The sequence below is a fragment of the Quercus robur genome, chromosome 10 (assembly GCF_932294415.1).
Source record: "Quercus robur chromosome 10, dhQueRobu3.1, whole genome shotgun sequence".
NCBI lineage: Eukaryota > Viridiplantae > Streptophyta > Magnoliopsida > Fagales > Fagaceae > Quercus > Quercus robur.
Window position 1 is genome coordinate 2,839,401 of NC_065543.1, and position 18,130 is coordinate 2,857,530.

The window sequence follows — 18,130 nt, forward strand, 5'->3', positions numbered from 1 at the left end:
GAGTGGCCTTGCCCATGTCGCTTGCACCTCCGACGGCGATGACGATGCCGATGATCCGATCGGAGTGGCTTCGCCCATGAAGATGATTTGCTTCTCCTCGGATCCGATCGGAGTGTCATTTTTTTCGTTTTGTTCTTTCTCTGTTGAGCTGTTGAGGGAAGCTTGGGTCTAATGTGAGAAGAGAGAGGGAAGAAATCAAGAGTCAAGACCGGAAGTGAGAGGAAAGAGAAAGCCAAATATAAAACATTATTTGGTTTTACCACATCTGTCTGTACCATTGCAAATTTGCAATGGTACGGACATAAATGGTATAATTTTGGCACATATACCACATCTGATGGGAGCTGATTTTTGTATTTGGTGTGGGATATGTGCCAAATATTTAGCATTTGGCACATATCCCACATCTACTGTGGGTGCTCTTATAAAATGAAATGTTAGATTGTTCAGTGTGCTTAAAGTAGATAAAGTTGTTTGCCATGATCTTCTCAAGATCACGCAAAAGTAAAAATTTTGTACATTGGGTAAGATTTTTTTATTTTTATAATCTCTTCTACACAATTTAAATTATTTGAAAAACGAAAGAAATGTGCAGTAGATCTTACAACAATATGATATAGCATAAAAAGGTAAAGAGTATTCCCACCCCCTCTCCCCAAAAAATTTAAAAAAAAAAAAAGAAAGGAAAGAAGACATGTATTCATGAAATATGTGTTTATACATATCTGCTATCTTTTCAACCTGGATAATGGTAGAATATAAAAATAATACCATTACCTCATCCTCTTGATTAAAGCATAGTTGTATGTGTGCAGTTGAATTTGATTTAGAGAGTAGTTAAATTGAATATATATTATAAAAAAGAAAATAAGTACATCTACTAAAATGGTAATGTACGGCACCCGAACCCCCAGGCCCAATTGGGCCTTGGGCTCTGACCCAACAACACAGCCCATGACGCCAACCTCTTTTTGCCGAAGGCCCGGACCCTAGGTCCACAAGGACCATATGCCTAGGTCTCATGCCACCTTAAAGTCCATTGAGCAAATGGTCTTAATTAGTACGCACCATGCTTCATCACCCGGACCACGCCCAGTGAACGACTTACCGAACATTAAGATAACTGCTCGAGTTTACCTCTTCTCAGTTGCCCGGCAGTGCCGTAGGGAATATTGCTGCCAAGCAGCTTAACTTAGGTGGGAACCAGTTCCAATGCCACTCTTACCACACCCCATTCCCAACTAAACACCCACTTAAGGTTAACGACATTTGACCTTCTTTCCTACTAACCATGAAAGTAATCATAACTCCTTACTAATTTTTGGCTATAAATATGAGAAGTTAAGGAAGAAAAGGGGGTTATTGGAAAAGTTCTAAAAGAGACTAACAGTGGAAGAAGTGAGAATTAAGCTTGTGCAGTAATAAGAGGGAAAGGCAGCTCCGTTGGGTCTCTGTACAAGGAACTACCCAAGGTAGGAAATCCGAAGCCCACGTTACAAATAGATTGTGAGCCCAAGTGAGGGTTGGCCCGTTAGCCTCACTTTTGGCGTGCATAAGTAAGGTTGTACGGTTATACATAATAGTTGTAATGAACCGACTTAAGTTCCTAGCCCAGCACGTGGATGGACTTAGGCCCAAAAAGCCCAAAAACAATGAATTTGTAGAGGTATGGGTTGGAAAACTGGGCTTTAGTTGGTCAAACAACGATCTAGATAGGCTTGATGACAAAAAGATAAATATGGACAACTATAAAATGAAGAAAGAACGTCCTCGGCGAAATCCAAGGACAATAGTTCTTATATAATGCTTTTAGATAACGTTACAAGATTGATTGTGGATTGCTATAGTATTTCTTCTCTCAATTTTTCGATCCCCTTTCTTGTTTTTCTCCTTCTTTTTTTATACTCTTTTCCCTTTTCATTTCCACCTTCCACCTGTATGCTAGATGGTTCGGGTTGATACTTGTCCCATTAGCACTTCTCATAAGTCTTCAGGTAGTAGCTGTAAGGCTGAAATACACTGTTTAAGTATCACTTCTACATTAATGCGGTCAGGGGATTAGCTGTAGTGCACTTAATGCGGAGGTAGTAGCTTTCTCCCCAGATTTTTTTTGGGGCTCATCCTTATCTTATATCTCTGTAGTGCTTGTCCACCCCAACTGAATTTCAAGGGTTGTCATCCTTACTGTCAATCCATCTTCCAGGACCTCGGCCAAGTTCGGCCGAGGAAGTTTTCATCCTCGGCACACTCCCCAAAGCCATTATGACCAAACCTCACCTAAAGTTTTCATCCTCGGCACACTCCCCAGAGCCATTATGACCAAACCTCACCTTTTAATCATCAGCGCAATCTCCTCTGACGAAGACATCTCCTCCTCAGGCAGATCCTCGTTCTCGACTTGGGCCACAGGCCCAATATATGAATAAATAATGAACTTACGGGCCCAAGGGCCCTACAATAGTAATTTTGTCATATCTCACATCACATTAAGAGTTAAAAAATAAAGTGTTATATCAATTTTCTATTCTTTTTTCACATTAGGTCAAAAAAAAAAAGATAGTGTTGTATCAAATTTGATGTAATGTCACAAAATAACTTATATTTATTTTAGTTCATTCATTCTCATATCCTCTTTTTCTTAGATATTTTATTTAAAATTCAACAATTACCAAAGGTAGTTTCATTCATATGCTAATCCTACAATCATGTGTACTATTCAAAAGATAAATAATTTTTTAACATTCCACTATGTGGATGAAATTTGATACTTTTATACGAAACCCAAACCAAGCGAGCATATTTAGCCAAAAAAAAAAAAAAATTAAGGACAAATTACACTCTTTTCCCTTTAGGAATGTCGAATGTATCAAAGGTTTTTCTTAATCACAGGAACACGGGCAATCTTAGAACCTTTTGTGCTAAACTACATGGCCTCTAATTGGGACAATGAAAGATCATAGGTATTTGTAATTTAGTAACGCAATGAGCCACTTACACCATAAGTAGATATTGCAATGACCCAATTACACCATAAGTAGATATTGCGGCTTCTTGCAAATGTGCAGATCATGTAAGAGCAATAGGTGGCATTCCACTTACTGTCAAAGACATTCTCAAATATGTTAGGGTAGAGTCCATCCACATATATAATAGCCTAATTTTCACCATTGACATACGATTGACCAAAAAGAAGACGGATTCTTTTCCATTTCCTTTTATATTACAAAAGAACTTCTACCATGTCAGAGATTTTAATTGTCTGAAACTTACTGGTCATCCATCTTAATAATGTACATGATCTTCAGACAGCTTCTTGTTTAATACATTCATTAAAATAGATATTTGGAATGTGGGAAATCCTAGACCACTCTGCACCACATGCTTTTGCACACATCTTTCAATTAATTTGGAGCAATGAAAGGATATTTAGCTCTTCGGTTGGATTCAGGGTGGGTTAAAAGCTCCATGAATAAATGTTTCCTCCAGCTGAACACATCAGATATGCCAGTGCCTGCATATTGAGGTAACATATTTAACTGATTAATAAATTTTTAGTTCTTTGAATAATGAGAATCCATGTGTTGTTAGTTTTGTTAGCTTTTTAACATCCCAAGCTTCTAGTTCGTTAAATCCATGTCAGCAACTAAAAGTGTCAAAGCAAAGGACATTTCACACTATTCAAGCTAAGTATAATAACACACATAGGGAGTATAATAACTAATATAATGCACAGAAATGACTTTCATATTAAATAGTGTCAAACTACAATTCATTGATCTAACTGTTTTGGTGATATATGAACACATATATGGATTATAGGTTTGACATAAAACTCTTCAGAGATCATTAACCAAAGAATATGGCAATATATATAGGGCAAAAAAGAGAAAGCACAGCAGAGAACAAATCATGAGCAGTTAGACGAATTCATAGTGAAACAGCAGACACTAGACAGAAGGAGGTTTGAGAGAACATACTAGTTTTAAATTATTTGACCTTAGAGTAGGATGTATCAAATAATTATCTTAATAACGGGAAAATGAGCAATCTTTGACCAGTTTGTGCTAAACTACATGACCTCTAATTGACACAATGAAAGATCACTGATATTTTAATGTAGTGATGCAATGAGCTACTCACACCATAAGCAGATATTGCAGCTTATCCTAAATTTATAGTTTACTGTGGAAAATATTCTCCCTATTAGGTTATGTGATTTTCAAATACGTTAGCGTAGTGTGTTCAAGTAGATGAAGAGGAGATAAAAGATTAGTCCATCCACATTTATAACAGCCTATTTTTCACCATCAATACGATATTGACTAATGAGAATGATTCTTTCACTTTTCATTATATTACAAAAGAATTTTTCCCATGTGAAAGATTTTAATTATGCGTTGTTGGTGAGAAATTCAAGTGTGATGAAGACGTTCAAGTGCATCACAGTGAACAAATATTCAAAGCTCTAATCACAACTTCTACTTGCTAGATAATATCTGCTATCATTTATATATCTGTACATGCACACACTTTGACAAATTGTCTCAAGTGCGTAAAGATGACAACAATATAATTATAAGTAGGGAAAAAAGAATGTTCAAAACAATCTGGAGAAGATCCGAATAGACTCCTCAATCTCCAAAGGCTCCTTTTATCTCTTGCAAGGGACTAATGACAATTGACAAAAAGTTTAAGCTGCAATTTACAGCAGCAAAGATTATGAGAGGTCATAGCAAGACATGGTTCATCATCAATTGTCTAATGACTCAAAAAGCTTTACGCATGTTGTGCGTATAACTTATGTGATCAACCACAAAAAAGTAGAAATTATGTGATCTTTTTTTGGTAAGCATCCTCAACAACCAATGACATCCAACTCATTCACAAGAATCACAGCTTACCCATTTGTTCATATCCAAAAAAATTAAGAAACTATCAGAGTCATGCATTTATCCAGTTTCGGGGGCAACTTCCTTACTAATCCGCCGTGTAAAAAGGATCAAGAAACAACAATATTGGAGCATATGATGCATTTTTCCTTTTCTAAATCGTTATGGAAGTCATCAAAATGTATCAGCACGGTGGTAGCTTGAACTACTTATATTAGTACTAAAAATAGTAACTTTTTTGATAGGTATTACAAAACCAAATTCTCAACCAAAAGTATTAAAACTATCAAATAACAGACATTTAGTGTTTCTAGGGAAAAGGCCCATTATCTTATATCTAAGGTATTGAGAACAATCCTACAACTATTTGCATGACCTAGAGCAACCAGAATGGTCACCTGTTGGGTAAGACAATCATGTCAAGGTTACAAGAAGAAAACCACACAATAGTACGTGAAAACCTTAACTGAATATGGTACTTTTAAATTTCCTAATAGAGATGTGTATAAATGAATTTAATGACAACCAACAAGTAAAAAGACTATATATAGATCTCTACCTCATAATCCCGAAAGCTGTTGAAGTCATTTGCATGAAAGTCTTATGTTAGGAAACCGTAACAAATAACATAGGATTTGAAAGGCAGAAGAATTATCAAGAATCTGTATATTAAGGAAGGAAAATATATATTGCTAGTTATATAGAGAATGGAAGAAACTATGGCCTATGCACAAGAAAATCCTTGGCCTCACCTAATGCTTTGTCAGAAGTGTTGTCAACTATGTATTCTGGTAAAAACTTAAAAACAAGTATATGATATAGTTTCATATGACCTACAACCAAAAATTTTTAGTAGAGAGAGAGAGAACCCAAGACAATAAAATCAATATATTTTCAGTGCAATCTTCAAGTATTCTAATTACTGGTACTATGTTGTATCTTGGTCATAAATTGATCTCAGAAAAACAAAATGCAATCATTGTCTGGTTCAATTTGAATTGAGTCTCAAGATGCTTCCTTATGGGGTACAATATACAGGAATTTTAAGTTTATGCACAACTCTGATTGGGGTAAAATAAATAATTGATGCAATCAATTAGTCTAAAGTTTGAAAAAAAAAATTCAAAAAAATTCTTGACATTAACACAGTAAGGGTCAAAGTGATACTATAGAAATGACTTGAAATTTGTACAAATAAAGCACATTAATTATTAGAAAACTGACAAGTCAAAACTTATAGGGAAAATGCAATAGTAAGAAGTAGACCAGGATTCTCCAAAAAAAAAAAGTAGACCAGAAATTTATATGTAAAACTAACCTTCTTTTTTTTTAATAAGAACTAACCAAAACAAATAAATAAATAAATAAATTGATTGAAAAAAAAAGAGTATATATATATATATATATCTTAGGGCCTACATTCACTACCCAGAAAAATTTGTTGCACTACATTGGAAACAAGTTGGAAATAAAATTGAAGTGATATTGCTAATTGGAAAATGAAGGTGTAGAGATTTCGTGTTTACAGATGGATAACCAAATATGGAAATAGTACATGAACAACAAATTTAGAAACTTGTATACAACATTGAAAGTATAAAAGAACCAAAAATTAGAATTGACAATAGATTTTGTTGGAAGAGAGAAATCAAAAGAGAAGAAGGTGTTAATGAGAGAACTTACAAATTTCACTAAGTCAATTGCATTGGAACCAATTTAAATTTCCCCACTGTGATTCTTGGAGTATGACCAATCTTCTACCAATGGAACTCTAGCAAACAGTAAGAAACAAAGCATCCAGCTTTGACAACCACTCCAGGAATCTTCCATTTAGCTTTCCATAGAAAGTGAGGGCACCTCCTGCATTGTTGGTAGGTAGTAGCAGTTCTTGTTCCAGAACTTCAGTTCTTACAAAGACGAAAAGTTACCACAGAACATATGCAGAGGCTCCAACATCGTCAGAATTTAATGCCTCCAACTAAGCACATATAGGTGTCAAAGCTGGCCAAACAGCTCTGACAGCCAAAAGAAGATTAGGCTCCAAAATGGGTGGTGTGTGAAGTATCCTTGACATTGGAAAAAAAATCCTCTGATAAATAAGGAATTCTGGTGGCTTTTTACATTAGAAGAAATGTCAAGTGCTACCTGTCACTTACAACATTGATACAATGACATCAACACGTGAATAGTATTAGAATATCATCAGAATACCAAGATGAAATAGATGCTATTGTAGGAAAAGTGAAAGGGAAGAGGGGATAATTGGCATAAATGGTATACTTATTGGATTGAATTAGTACTTCATATATTTGAAGACAAGCGAAGATTACAGAAACTTAACAATTCTCATAAACTTCCCATAGCTTGTGGCTAGATTAAAAGTCCATAAGTTAATTCATTTTTCCTCTGGCTAAATACAATAGATATGCTATCCCTAGTGTCTGCACTTAATGGCAACTTTTTTATTGATTAAAGGAGAAATGAAGGAATTGGGAGCAATTAAAAAAAACACTCTTATGTTGTTGTTAAGGAGAGTATTAGAAAAGAAAGGAGGGTGAGGTGAGAGAACTTACCGGTCATCCATCTTAATAATGTATACGATCTTCAAACTGCTTCTTCTTTGATAAATTCAACAAAAAATGATATTTGGAATGTGGGAAGGAAATCCTAGACCACCCACTCTGCACCGCTCCCCTTTGCACATCTTTCCTTTAATTTGGGGCAGTGACGGATATTCTTCTCTTCCGTTTTCTTAGCAGTGTATTAAAGCTCCATGAATAAATTTTTCCTCCAGCTAAACACAATAGATATGTTGTACCCCATGCCTGCATATCAAGGCAACATATTTAACTGATTGAATAATCTTTTAATTCTTTCAACAATGAGAATCCATGTGTTCTTAGCTTTTTAACATCCTAGGGTCCTAGCAATTAGTTTTTCATATCCATGTCAGCAAATAAAAGCGTCAAAGCAAAGGACATTTCACACTGTTCAAGCTAAGCAATAACAATACTAGACACACAGAATGACTTTCAAATCAAAAATTGTAAAACTACAATTCATCAATCCAACTGTACTCAATCTATACATTGTTTTGGTGACATATGAACACACATCTGGAGTTCACATGCACAACTTTACATGGACTAAAAATTTTGTTCATGTAGATATGCACGTTGGCTACAGAACACACTGACTATATATAAATACAGTTTGAAGTAAATTATATACACAAATCCCAAATGGTAAAGAAAAAACAGATCATATGTACCTTGCCATCAGTTGAATCGAGTTGATTATTTTCCCAGATGCAAACAGATCATATGTACCTTCATATATTTGATAGTTTGCAAAACTCTCTGTCAGTAGTCAGCAACAATCACCTCGATTTCGTTGGATTCATACACAAAATTCTCTTACTCATCACAGCTATAAGTAGTCCCTGTGCAACTCTGATTATCAGCCCAACCCCAGCTTCCTGTCCTTGAAGATTGCTCTCTCAATAATAAGTATATACATTCCTCCTCTGCTCATCAGCTTGCAATTATAATCAATTGTTCCACCAGCTGGAAACAATAGGCATATTGTCTCAATTGCATTTGCCTACACATGACATGAATACAGTTATGTCATGAAGTAAAGAGTCTTGGGAAAACAGAATAGAGGAATGAAGAAATAGGAGTCAACTTGAAGTTTGATTGCCTATTTCAAAAGTATGCCCAAAACAATCATGGAAGATCCAAATAGAGTCCTCAATCTCCAAAGCTCCTTTTATCTCTTGTGGGGACTAACTAAGATTGACAAAAGGTTTCATCTGTGATGAATGGCACCAAAGGTTTCATCACAGGACTTAAGAGGTCATTAATTGTCTATAGTTTCAAAAAATAAATATTAAACCAAGTAGAACCTGAATCTATGTGATCCGTTTTTGGTTAGCATCCTCATTAACCAATAACATCCAACTCATTCACAAGAATCACAACTTACCCATTTGTTAAAATAAAATAAATATAAAATAATTAAGAAACTAGCAAAGTTAAGCATAACCAGGCACTTCAGTGAGATATTAACATTTATTGCATCTTGCCTTTTCTAAATCACTATGGAAGTTGTCAGAATGTATCAAGAACGTGATCAGTTTATAGATATTGGTCCATCACCATATATGCAAGTGAGTGGGATCTATCCTCCAAACAATTGCATGATCTAGAGCAATCAGAATGGTCACCTGTTGGGAATGAAAATAATGTAAAGCTTACAGGAAGAAAACACCAAAATAGATGGAAAACCTTAATTGAATCTAATATTATGAGGGTTTAATGGACTTAAGAAAAGGCTTCATAGTCTTTTACTCAAGGTTTCAAAGTGTTGCAAATATTGTATTCACTCTCTCATTCTCTCTTCTCTCAATTTTTTATTTTATTTTATTTTTTATAATTTGTTGTTATCTTTAATTATTTGCTTATAGATTCTGAATAATTAACAGAGAAACCTTGCAGGTGATACCCGGGTGTAAATCAACCAGTAAAGGGACATGAAAATCATAGAAAAGGCAGCATGCAACTTCAACCACTGCAGCTGGTGCTAATGGTGTGTCATCTTCACCCACCACACAAAACAATAGAGATTATTTTAAACTTTTGACCATTAAGATCTGAAAATTGTTAAACTTTTTTGGCATGAATGATATACTTATCAGATTGAATTAGTACTCTAATTATTCAGACATAAGAGATGATTTGAGAAAACTTGCCAAATCTTATAAGCTTCCATTAGCTTGCGGCTAGATTAAAACTCCATAAGTAAATTAATTTTTCCTCTGGCTGAACACAATAGATATGCTGTCCCTAGTGTACACATGTTGTTAGTTTTTTAACATCCCATGCTCCTAGCAATTAGTTTAATATATACATGAGCAATTAAAAGAGTGAAAGCAAAGGACATTTGTTCAGGTTAAGCTATAGTAATACCTGATGCACAGAATGACTTTCATGTCAAAGAGTGTCAAACCATAATTCTATGATCTGACTACTCAATCTAACTCTACACATTGTCTTGGTGACATATGAACACATATATGGAGTTGACATGCACACCTTTACATAGACTAACAATTTTTTTTATGCAGATAGGCACAATGGGTACAGAACCCAGTCACTGTACAAATATATATTAACTGAATTGGATCTCGTAAAGCACCAATTAATTAAGAAGTAAGTTATATGCATGTATCAGAAATGGTAAAGTGAAAGCAGACCTGAAGTACCTTGGCATCAGTTGTCATCGAGTTGGTTATTTTCCAAACCTGAAGTACCTTCGCACCAGTTGTCATTGAGTTGGTTATTTTCCAAGATGGAATCTTCTTGCCAGCTTCATGATTTAGCCAAAAAAATTAAAAGGTGTTAGAAACCTTCAGAAGCTAAAACCGACATATAAATATATTAGAACCATCAACACCTTCAGTGCTGTATTAAACTTTATTAAGAAATTTAAGTTTTGCTTCCACTAGTAGAACTGGGGATCACATAACTTCATGGACCAGTAAAATTGACCTTCCAACCCAAAGATGAAAACAAAAATAAGCAAGACCTACTCCCACCCAATGTCTAATCTCATTCTTATGCAACCCAACTCCACTTTCCCACAATAAATTCACTCAAATAAACATTGGAATTATGACCCAGCAGCCCAAATTAACAAAATCTATTTCCAACTTTTACAAAGACCTAAAAATAAGAACTGCTCCATGTATTATTAGAATTCCAGCTCATGAAATTGAAAAGAATTAGTATGCTTTCATCAATGGACATAATCAATTTGACACCAATAAGTGAAGGTTAAAAGAAATGCTGAGAAACAGAATGAGCATGTATGTTATCATGAATGGATTAATCTAACAAATTTTATGAGCATTGGCTGAGATCAGATTTTTTGCAACATTCCAGTAATCAGAGTATTAATTAATTCAAGAAGCATTAATCTAAAATATATATATATATATATATATTTAATAATTAATCAAAAATATTAAGATGTGAAATTTAAGAATAGCCCTTCTAAAAATAAAAAATTACATAAATAAATTGGGGGCCAGTAGGGAATGGAATATACTTGTAGTAAAAGCTATCAGAGTCGTCAATGACGTCAAATTCTTCATCAGCGTCGTAAAAGCTATCAAAGTCCTCAGAATTCTTCCCTTGGATGTATTTACCATTGATTTTGATGTTTGGAATATGGGCAATCTGGGACCACTCAACGCCGCTCCCTTCTGCCCATCTTTTCTCTAAATTGCGGCAATTATCAATGTGCAGATGTTTTAAATTGGTGAGGTGTAGAATGGGAAGATACATCAGCTTTTTGCAATAGTCAAGAGACAGCTTTTGAAGACAAGAAAGATTGCCTAGCCAATCAGGCAAAGCTTCCATTCCGTTAAAGTTCTGTATCCGCAGCTCTTCAAGGGCAGTGAAAAGTTGAATTTCGTTCGGGAGAGAGTTGAGCGTAGGCCTCCCACGCAATATTAGCTTTTTGAGGGACGCGTGTGAGTATTGAATGAAAGGATAACGCAGACTTGGGAAAGCATCCAACTCTTCAATAAACCCACCGATTACCAAAGTCTTTAAGCGGCCTTCTCGCAAAAGCTTCAGTCTTAGATCAGGACAGTTGCTAATTTTTAAATTAATAAGAGAATGAAATACTTCTCCTAAATCTGGAATTGATTTCAGATTTTGACATTTCCTAATCTCCAAATACTGAAGAGATGCACAGGATTGTAGCCCACTGGGTAGTTCATTAATACCACACCTTATTATCTCCAAGTGTTGAATACCTGACGGGACACCTGGCAAATACCTCAGCTCAGGAGAATCCTGTACTAAAAACTTCTGGCAGGTGTGCAGTGATTCTGGAATAAATTTCAGATTCAGACATTTCTCAATCTTCAAATATTGAAGAGATGTACAGAATTGTAGCTTCATGGGTAGTTCATCAATATCACACCCTATTATCTCCAAGTGTCGAATAACTGACGGGACACTTGGCAAATACCTCAGGTTAGTACAACGCACTACTACCAAATCCCAAAGGGAAATGCAGGTATGCAGTGAGTCTGGCAAATATCTCAGTTTCTCACAGTATCGTATGGTCAACTCCTCAAGGCAAGGAAACACCGACAACACCTCACCTGCATCCTTCCACTCTTCTAGAGTAAACTCATGTACTCCAATTTGAGTATTCTCAATGCCGGAAATAATGTAGTAGCATTTCTATAACTCCCATCACTGTTACCGTAAAACTCACTTCCTATACTTCTTACCTTCCCCATGCCTTCTATTTCAAGAACCCTAAGACAGGGTAAATGCCCGAGAGTGGGAACTTCTTCACATTCCTCACACGAATTCAATATGATATGAATCAGATTGTGAAATAGCGACAAATCATTAACCCAAGAGGGGAATTTCTTTCCTCCATACCATGCGATTGTTAAGCTTTTCAAATTTGGGTGAGGATGGAGGCCTTCCAACACCTTTTCATCTTTATCATACCTATCCAATTGTCCATGAAAACGACTCCAAAATAATCCCAACTTGAATATTTCCTTTTCTTTTAATTTTGCACTTTTGGCTTCTTCCTCATCTTTCACCGTCTCTAAATTGTATATGTTTATTTCTCCTCTGAGATTCTTTAAGGGTCCCATTTCTTTAATCCTATAACCTTCATCTCGACCCACACTAAAAGAATTCAATGTTTGAAGGCAAGTCAACCGTCCCATATTTTTTAGTAGACTATCTCTGTACCATGACTTTATCAAAAGACCAATATTAATACTAATATGTCTCAAGTTAATCAAATTGCATAGGTCTTCCGAAAGCTTCATGAGTTTAGGGCAATCTTCGATTCTTAAAGTTTGCAAATTGTAGAGTTTGGTAATGGATTTTGGAAATTCCTCAATTTCAGTGTGCAAGATGTGAAGAAGCCTCAAATTTATCAACTGCTCAATTGAATTTGGCAACCTTATTATACTATGCCCGGATAATTTTAAAACACGTAAGCATTTAAAATTTGATAAGATGTCATCAAAGTTTAGATTTTCTGAAATTAATGTGCGCATTTTTATGGAACTATCTCCACTAAATGAAGTTCTTGGTCTTGTTTTGCCATCAGATCGAACAAATAAAGGTTGTACTTTACTAACATTATCCATAGAATCTCCCTCCAAAATTAGAATTTCAAATTTTGAAATTGAAATGGCAAAATCATGCACCAAATTATTCATTTTGCAACTAATGATATCACCACAGGCATCCTTTCTAGCATTTTGGAAAAAGGAAGTAGCCAACAAAATATTGAAATACGTGTTACCAATATCTTCCATCACTGTATTACCTTCTTTTGATGGTTCAAGGAACCCTTCAGCCATCCAATACTGAATTACTTCATCCTTTTTCATGTTATAATCTTTAGGGAAAATTGCACAGTATGCGAAATATCGTTTCAAAGATGGTGTTCGAAGATGATCATAACCTAACTTTAATATGTGAAACACTCCATTATTTCTATCGTCCAGTAAATCCCAATTTTTATTATTTTGAATTGATAGCCATTCACCTTTATCATGTATAAAGTACATTATTCTCCCTAAAAATTCTGCAGCCCATGGAACCCTTTTACATTTTTTAACAATCTCCTTTCCAATTTTCTCCAAATCTAGAGCTAAAAGTCTTTCATTTGCAGATGCTCTTTTCTTGAATTTGAGCCAACATTCATATTCTGTTAATTCATATTGAGTAAAAGTCTTTGTGATTTCTGTCACTCTATCACAATAGGTTGCTTCAACAATGTTATTTCTAACATTTTGGTTAACTTTTGAATCATCGAGGAAGGAGTCTATCTCCATGTTAAAGCTAATCTCAGGAATCGAATTCTCAAACTCTGCTCGAAATTCATAACTAGCAATGTCACCTTTAAGTCTATTTAATGATTTGCAGATAGTCTTAATTTCGTTTGCCATATTGATAATTTCATTAGAGGATGAAGAGTAGTTTAGTACCTTTTGCTGAAGGATGTTATAGCCAAACTCGTCTAGCACATCATCAATGTCATAAGCAACACGTCTAAGCTCTTCTAACCAACTCCTCAGAAACTCATCACTTGCTTGTCTTTTCTCAACACCATTTAACACAAGTTGAATTTTGGTTAACAAGCTAAAAAGGTCTGTTAGCCCTTCCTTGAAACCCAACTCAATACTAATGTGTTGCTCTACAAAAATTGATCTCAACTTGGCTAGAAGTCCCTCCATAAAAACACCAAGTAAAATTTCAGCTATGTATTCTGCCTTACTCTGCACAAGAGACAATAGTTTGAAAATGTTTATGGAGTGAAGAGTACAATTCTATTAAAAATAAACAAGGTGGGTCTAGATATATTTATATATTGGAAATATAAAAACTTGTATTACGATTTTTACCTTCTTAATTTTTATACCATAAGTAATAGTTTTTTTTTTCTCTTTTGGAGTTTTATAATAATTAGTCGCAAACACACGCGATACATGGAAATATATAGTTGTTTTTAAATGTGGTATAATATATAACTTATTATCTAAATTTTATTGTAGATAATTTGTTCTCCCTAAAAATTAAACAAATTCTAAAAGTAATTTATATTTCTCTATTTTTACAAATATATAATTTTGTCATTTATGGTGTTTTTGATTGATATTATTTTTTTAAGTTGTCCATATTTTACTAACTATTGTTATTATGCATTATATTTTCCTAATTTCTTTTTGTATAACTAAAATTTGTAAGTTTCAAATATATTATTCAAATTTTTTATTCTCTTAAGAAGATTGTCATGATAATCAAAATTGATCATATAGTTACAATAAATATTACTCAAATAATTGATAGCAATATAGTACTCCCAACCCAAACCTTTTTTTTTTTCCTATTTTTAAGTACACCGAAATGGATTGAACTGGATCATTATGGACTGAACTAGAATGAATTGGACCAAACTAGACTGTAATAGATCAAATTGGATTGAAATGGACCAAATGCCGAATCGTAATTAGTAAACATAACTCAAAAAAATTAATAATAATTATAATAATTGTAGGGACACGATTCTCAAACGGCCCAACAATGACGTTGGGCTCGCGCGTGAAGGAGCCCTCACAATAAAATTTGTAGAGAGTGGGCTTGAAAGGTTAGCGTTTGGTCACAGGGTGTTGGTCCAAACCGGATTTTAAGGAACTCAGATAAGAAAAGGCTTCAGCCTGGATATCCAAGCCCCACAGCTTTATAACTCGAGGGATTGGACTCCTCGGATCAGGTTCGAGGAGCACTAATGTTTTTCTCCGGTTACCCGGCGGGGGGTTTTTCGTGGTGGTGTACATATATTATCCGGGCATTCTCATCCCTGGAGTTTTTTTTTCAGGAAGTGAGATGGGGGCCCTTTTCTAATTAGTTTACCTTTCCTTTTATACTAGCCTACGTTTGTTGTCCCTCGTCCACGTGTAGGGTCAATTTTTCCAGGACTGACATTTGTCCCATCAATCTAATCCCAGAATTGTTGGGGATGGTTAATAAAGCCTAAAAATCAAGTTCTGTTAGGTGTAAAGTCTTATCAATGAAGGGTATTAAGGACAACTTCCCTGAGATATTTTAGATCATCTTACAGATTTGTTCTTATAGCTCTCTTTTACCCTTTTTGTCAAGGGAGCTTTAGGCTTGCCGAGGACTAAACCGTCCTCGACTGCAAATCTGGACCATCCTTGGCTTTATACTTTTAAGCTTGGGCCATAACTTTTTTCAGCTTGGGCTTGCGGGCTTCCCACGAGCAGGTGGGCCTGGCCTATAAACTATCGGGCCCCACAATAGCCCCTCAAAACCCTGCTGTCCAACATCTTGGTTGGAAAGGTGGGTTTTGGTAATGCTGAGCCTTTATTGTGGCTCATTCATTTCAGCCCTTGAAGGACACGGGTAACTCTTCACTTGCCCAAGGAATGTACCGGTCTACGAGCTGTTCCCCTTAATTTGCGCACGTTGCCCTTATGTCATTTGGGTATTCAAGGCGCGTCTTTAATATCCTCCCTTTACGAGACCTCCCAGATTTGACGGTTATTGATGGTGTGGGAGAACGAAACAGTGCATTCTTATTCGTAGGTTTTCCTGGGGATCTGAACGTGTTATGCACCCTTTTCTTTGTCCCTTATATAAAGAGAGAAGACAAAAGGTGATTCCCTCATATCTGAATCCCCCAGGCTTTTCCCAGAGTTCACTTCTTCCCTTTAGTTATACCCTATCCAATAATACGTTCACCATAGTAGTCAGCCATGAATAAACCATTCCTTTCCCAGAAACGTCATGTCCTAATAAAGCTTGAGATGGCTCGGTTAGGGCAACGATGGCGGAGACTCAAGATTTGTCTCTCCTTCCTTTTAGCCAAAATCCGAAGCAGGAACTCGCCACATCTCACTTTCGGTGTGACTGAGTCAAAAACGTCCATTATCACCACCATCCGCTCTTTCACGAGCATATCTAACATGGCGCCAGCGTGTCAGGAGTCAGGAGTGGGGCAGGGACCAAGTGCCCCTGCTTCTTCCTCTCTTCGTTCACTGGCGCCCCCCTTTGCCTCTCCTTCTTCATCTTTCCACCACCAGATCCATCCTGGTGCTTTTCCTTTTCCCTCTTTTGCTCCTTTCTCTTTCTTTTCATCTCTTCTCTCTTCTTCTCCTCCTTCTTACTCATGTCCTCCATCTTCTTCATTCATCTCCTCCATCTTCTGCTCATGTCCTCCATCTTCTTTTTCCTTTGCGCTCCTTGCTGACAAGAGCTTGCTGAAGTGCTTCCATGTGTTCCAATTCTTCTTCCTTCTCCTTCATCTTTTTCTAAAGAAGGTTCTTCTCCTGATATGAGCAGTATTGAGGCAGAGATTGGAGAGACTTTGAAGGCGAGTTTAAAAGACACCTGACCGTTTACTGATCTGTATTGCGGATGCTATTGTTGCTTTAGCAATTCATTTTTTTTTTTTGTATAGGCTTGTTTAAGCCCTTCTTTGTACGTTGTAATAATTTTTCATATTAATAAAAGTTATTGTTATTCTACTTCGCATGTTCTGTTTATATGTTTTAATAAATTTGCAAACACTGCTCGGCACAATAGTATAGCATTCGAATCAATGACAACTAAGGCCAAAATTTTTGCTAATAAAAAGATGCCACCATAACTTTAACAGAATTACTTGACATAGCAATGCCGACCAGGGAGGGATGACACTTACCTCAAAATTAGCCAAGACGAGGACTGAGTATTCGATACGGTGTAAGGAATAACTATCCGAGGACATGTCATCTGCAAAACGAACAGTTTCCTTAGGCTATTGAATAGGGGGTCATTTTGCCATCTTAACATACTGGCCTTAACATTTTACAGTATTTGAGCCGAGGACTTTCCCGTCAGAGTAGTTGGTTTCCCCATAGGCTTGAGTCCGAGGACCATGCAATGCCTTGGTTCTGTCCAAAACTTTTTGGAGTACTTGGTTTCCCCATAGGCTTGAGTCCGAGGACCATGCAATGCCTTGATTCTGTCCAAAACTTTTTAGAGTACTTGGTTTTCCCATAGGCTTGAGTCCGAGGACCATGCAATGCCTTGGTTCTGTCCAAAACTTTTTGAGTTCAATTTCTCCCTTTCTTCAGGTATATCACGAGGCGCCGAGCAGGAGGTTGCCCTCGGCAGCAGCTATTCCTCGGCGTGGGCCATAGTCCTTGGGCCCTTATGCAGAACGGGCCCGGGCCGCGAATTCACTAGGCCCACGAATTAAGAGGTATTTATGCAATCTCTGGCCACGGGCACTTTCTGATGTCCCAGTGTTCGAGGTGCGCCTTTACGAGGCTCCTTTAATCTTGTGGTTGCAGTTGACGTTGGAAGTTGGGCCAGAGCCATTTTGTCTGTAGCGTTCCTTGGGACGCTGCGTGAGTTGACTGCCACCACCTTGTCTTTTCAAATAAATAGGAGGGAGAAAGAGTTGCTTTATATACACACAGCTCCTTCAGTTTCCTCCCAAACCACAATTCCTATATTCAGTGCTGTCCTCCCTTAACACAACATGTTTGAGGCGAAGGTTGGGAAGGAAGAACTCTCTCCGCCACAGAAGCGCCGTGTCCTCATGAGGCTCAAAATAGTAAGGTATGGGCACAGGAAGCATAAATTCAGGGGAATACTCCATTTCGATCGAGGGGA

General features: G+C 36.4%; 2 protein-coding genes across 13 annotated transcripts; both read right to left on the reverse strand.

Annotated features, from left to right (window-relative positions):
* Positions 1-3,178: 3,178 nt before the first annotated feature.
* On the reverse strand, positions 3,179-12,660 carry LOC126702295 (disease resistance protein RGA2-like). 12 transcript variants are annotated; one of them, XR_007647713.1, is made up of 8 exons: positions 11,001-12,660; positions 10,156-10,259; positions 9,822-9,859; positions 9,643-9,663; positions 8,161-8,492; positions 7,463-7,714; positions 6,573-6,904; positions 3,179-3,511 (listed from the first exon to the last, which is right to left on the reverse strand). XR_007647713.1 is itself a non-coding variant. In XM_050400962.1 (3 exons), exons 1-2 carry the CDS (start codon positions 11,861-11,863, stop codon positions 10,163-10,165), a joined length of 960 nt encoding a protein of 319 aa, XP_050256919.1. In that variant the 5' UTR covers positions 11,864-12,660; the 3' UTR covers positions 9,639-9,736; positions 10,147-10,162. The 12 variants fall into 12 exon arrangements, 4 of the variants coding, with proteins under 4 accessions (XP_050256919.1, XP_050256917.1, XP_050256918.1 ...); XR_007647709.1 differs by having other exon boundaries at positions 6,573-7,034; XR_007647708.1 differs by having other exon boundaries at positions 6,573-7,330.
* LOC126702936 (putative disease resistance protein RGA3) lies at positions 12,088-14,184 on the reverse strand. Its single transcript, XM_050401805.1, has one exon. The coding sequence runs from the start codon at positions 14,182-14,184 to the stop codon at positions 12,088-12,090; it is 2,097 nt and encodes a 698-aa protein (XP_050257762.1).
* Positions 14,185-18,130: the final 3,946 nt, after the last annotated feature.

Coding starts and splice junctions, on each gene's coding strand:
- LOC126702295 (XM_050400962.1), bottom strand. CDS start 11,863: ATGAAGCTACAATTCTGTACATCTCTTCAATATTTGAAGATTGAGAAA. Junction 10,260..11,000: donor TCTGATAGCTTTTACTACAA/GTATATTCCATT, acceptor TAAATCATGAAG/CTGGCAAGAAGATTCCATCT.
- LOC126702936 (XM_050401805.1), bottom strand. CDS start 14,184: ATGGAGGGACTTCTAGCCAAGTTGAGATCAATTTTTGTAGAGCAACAC.